Source organism: Condylura cristata, unplaced genomic scaffold, assembly GCF_000260355.1.
Source record: "Condylura cristata isolate star-nosed mole 26May11 unplaced genomic scaffold, ConCri1.0 scaffold00004, whole genome shotgun sequence".
Classification (NCBI taxonomy): domain Eukaryota; kingdom Metazoa; phylum Chordata; class Mammalia; order Eulipotyphla; family Talpidae; genus Condylura; species Condylura cristata.
The window spans coordinates 40,265,112-40,269,185 of record NW_004567105.1 but is presented as its reverse complement, the minus strand read 5'-3'; the positions used below and the strand labels follow the sequence as shown (position 1 = coordinate 40,269,185).

The following is a 4,074-nucleotide window of genomic DNA, read 5'->3' as shown; positions in this document are numbered from 1 at the left end:
AAGAAAGAAAGAAAGAAAGCAAAGAAACAAAACCTGGTTGCCAGTGGGGAGGATACCTAGCAGAAGGGAAACTATTACCACATAGCTTTCTATACATGGTGTCTGCAGCCTTAGGCTGGGAGGTCCTCAGCCTTCCCTTCCTGTGTTTTTGACCTGGGTCTGGGCACCCTACCTTTCCTATACTGGTGGGAGGTGGTAATGGTCATTTCCGCAGACATGTTTTGGATCTTCATTTGAATCCCAAAATTGTCACCAAAATCCACCTCCAGACATTGATCCACTTGAGAAGCCATTTGCACACGGAATCCCAGATGCTGAGGTACCCGGATGTTAGTTTCTGGGAAACGATGGATGACAGCGTCCATGGCATCAGCATGACCCGGCGTGGGAAAGACTGCAGGTTGACACTGCATGTGGAGACAGGGCTGTGGGGGGCCAGGCAGGGATGCTGAGAGGCCATGAGTGCTGGGAGTACCAGGAAGGCCAATGGGGCTGTGGGGAGAGAGGCAGGAGCATTTCAGAATCACAGTCTGACAAATCCCAGGGACCTGTCACCAGGAGGATGCAAATGGCTTGGAGACATTCTTCTGAAAGCAAGCTTTGTGGGACCCACTGTCTCAAAGTGTGGTCCCAAGGCTGGAAGCACCTGCAACAGCTGGAACTTGAGAGACATGCAGGTTCTCAGGCCTTACCTGGGTTCTGGGGCAGGTCTTTGAGGTAAGCAGAAAATTGAGAACATCTGTTCTTGCTGAATTATCATAGTAATAACATAAATATTTCCCTTGATCACTGAATGGACATGAAAGACATTTCCCCTCAAAGTCAGTCCTCTGATATTTTTGGAAAATGCTCTTTGTGGAGGAATTGTGATCATTTTTACTTACAGTGCTTTGTACTGAGAATGAGTTGGGGAGTTGGGAATAGTCTAAATGATTCACCCTTCAGCTTCCAGTGAACACAGGACTTCTCTAATCACATGTGCTTGTAAAAAGCTTTTGGGGAATGCTGCCTGTGGTGTTGACATGGTCAGCATAACTAAAGGGCAGAAAACTTCAAAGCAGTGAAAGAAAATATTCCTGGAAGTAGAAGCATTTTAAGAGTTTAGTGACTGATCTCCATGATATAGACCCCCTCCCCCGCCAACATCCAGCTGTGCTATGCACATCCCATCAAAATACACAGAATCAAACAAAACTTTGGTCTAGATACCTGATGATCTGAAAAACAAAGTAAACCAACTAATGTGGGACCTTGCAGGAAAGAATGACTGACCCCAGTTGTCCACTGGCCAGACTTGCTGCTACTATTGGCAAAAACAAAGAAGAAACGGATATCGCCGATTCCCTGGACAGGGCTACTGGGTCAGCATCTAGAGGCGACACTGGCCTCCACACCAACTTTTCCTACCTGCTTAGACGGGTAAGGTAACGAGAAATTGGGCCATGGGTCTGAGCAGATATGGGTCCCGTGTGGTCAGTCTCAGGAAGCAAGTCCATGTCCTCGGAGAAGCACAGTGGTCCCGTGGCACAGATGGAGATGTCAGTTCTCAGTCTGCAGAGGCCTTCTGGAGGGCAGGTGCACTGGAATTTACAAGTAATAGTGATTACGAGAAGCTATGATGTGGTCCAGACTGATGTCCACATTGGACATCCACAGTGAGAAGCAGCTGATAAAAAGAGCTTTGGTGCAACCAAGGATGCCTTTATTCAGGAGGTTATTACAAATTGGCCCTCAGATTTCAGTGCAATGCTGAGGATAAAATGAATCATACTTCGGTGCCAAAGTACTAGTCAAAAAGGCCTCTCTGGTGGTGCAACAAGTTAAAGCGCAACACTAGGAAGCCAGCCACAGCCACTGCAGCAGGAGTTCGATCCCTGGCCAGGAAGATGACCCACATGGCGCAGCAGACCTCTCCTGTCTGGCCCGCTGCTACTCTTAGCAGTGTGTTGCAGTACATCTGCCTGTTCTGCTCACCACTCTGACTCCGGTAATGCCTCTCACCACCGACCTGGCACCTGTGGCCTGTACCCCATTCTTGTATGTGTAAATAAATAAATCAATTTTTTTTAAAGGTGTCTAGTTGATGCAGCTGGAACTAGGAAGCATGTTTTATCAGGAATTTGAAGAATGATGAGTTCCTCCAGTGAAGCCAAAATTATTTACTTTTGGTAAGTTATAAATCAAAGTTAATAGCTGAGAGATAATGCTCTTTCAGACATCAAAAAGTTAAGTATGTTTTCCCCTACTGCAGAGATATATTTGAGTTATGCTTTCAGATAGACTGGACTGTGTCCAAACGATAAGAAATTCAAAATATGGCTCACCAACAAACAGCAGCCACCTGCCCTCCCCCCACCGCCATCATCACCCTCACCCCCACCCGCAGCTTCCGGATGACATTCACCACGTACCCGGACTGGGTCAGCGCATGCGCTCTCAGGTGCACATGCCTGCTGGCCTTGGGGCGCGGGGCCAGCACTGCTTCTGAAGCCAGAGATTGTAGCAGAAGGCTCCGGGGACATTCTGCACATGAAGGAAATGGCAGAAAGAGAAGGAAAGCTGGACCTGCTTCCCATAGGCCCTTGGTATACCTGGTTACTACTAAAAACCCTGACCTATCACCCTCATGGTGACGGACATGATGAGTTTTCTAGAAGCCAAACTAGAAAAGAGAATAAACTTCAGGTGAGATGCTTCACTAGGGAGTGGAAATATGTAAAGCTTCAGGTGGTTGGCCCAGAAGGGTTTCGCTGTCTGAGGCTTCCTGAGACCTGGCCTGGAGCCACAGTGACATTGAGCAGTACAGACCTTCACAGAAATCCCCCTCTGGTGGGGTCACAGACAGTCTAGAGTTGTCCCCACGAAGTAACTGCCGCTGTAGTTGGCGTCTTCAACGTTTTCAGGGGATGGGATGTGCAGGCTCGACCATGGCTAGCAAGGATGAGGACCATTTCGAGTTCCCCTTTGCATCCCGCTCTCCCAGGACCCTGGGTACAATTGTCCACTGATGGCCTGGCTAGCTGCAGAGCCAAAGGGGCCCAGAAGCTGACACATGCCAAGTGGTCACGTCCAGAGCACTTGGTTTCCTAGCCGACCTCACTGCAGCTCTCAAGCTTTGTCCCTGGGGCCCCACCTCAGGTAAGACGAGCCTGGCTTCCCTCCCCACTCCAGCCAGTGATGCTGAGCAGACTGACAGTGGAATAACCCTGGGCAGGAAACACCTGGAACTGGAGGATACTCGATGCAGGGAGACACTTCCTATACTGGCCACAGTCATGGGGCCCAGCAGGGTGACACAGGCCTGAGCAGGTGCAGAGGCCTTGAGCAGATGACAGTGGTCAGTCCACTGCCTGCTGACTGGTGTCAGTCCAGCCAACATCGAATATTAGGCTTAACCTGTGCCAGAAGCTCTGCAGAGAACAGACTTGCTCTTGTGAAGAGCATGAAATTCTAGAAGTGGAAAGTGCTCAGTGGGTTTCAGAATGGAGCACAAACACTGTGGGCACCCCATACCCCCAGATCTCTCTTCACCATACCATGGGCCATACCATAGGAACACCCATTCTCTCCACACTGTCAGTCGGAATTGACTTTCAGGCATTTCAACTGCCATGTCCCCCTGAAGGGCAGCCTAAGTTACTCAGCCACCCTTTGTGTGACATATATCATCGACCCAGTGGAATCAAGTCGAAGCAAGATTTCACACTAAATATATGCTGCATGGAAATCAGACAGCCAGAAAAGCTAAGCTACCGAAATTCCATGGGGGATGGACAGACAAGTCCCTCCCGGAGAGGAAGAATACTGCTATCCAAGAGCACTTTGGAGGGCAACATTGGGGCCCACACGTCTGGGAACTGACTACAGACCATACTCCCCAATACTGCTGCCAGCAAAGACAAGGAATTTGGTGTGTTGGGGAGGGGGGTGGGGAGGGTGTGGAGGTGATGAGGTCAGGTGTATGGAAGTAGAGACCCTCCCTGGGTTTACTGGGTTTCCTTTTTCTGGATTTCCCTGCAAGGGCTGAGCAGGAATGTGCCTGCAATCACAGGTTAGACCGGGCCTTGCTTTGTC

The 4,074-nt window shown here is 49.6% G+C and overlaps 1 protein-coding gene across 1 annotated transcript in view; it reads right to left on the bottom strand.

The window, feature by feature from the left end:
* Positions 1 to 3,613, bottom strand: part of PKD1L1 (polycystic kidney disease 1 like 1) — a 117,874-nt gene extending 114,261 nt beyond the window's left edge. The window contains exons 1-4 of the mRNA XM_012735155.1: positions 3,514 to 3,613; positions 2,375 to 2,523; positions 1,408 to 1,580; positions 173 to 492 (exon numbers count right to left, since the gene is read on the bottom strand). Of these exons, the coding sequence (XP_012590609.1) occupies positions 173 to 492; positions 1,408 to 1,580; positions 2,375 to 2,523; positions 3,514 to 3,613 (742 nt within the window). The remainder of the gene's footprint in view (positions 1 to 172; positions 493 to 1,407; positions 1,581 to 2,374; positions 2,524 to 3,513) is intronic.
* Between the last annotated feature and the right edge of the window lie 461 nt (positions 3,614 to 4,074).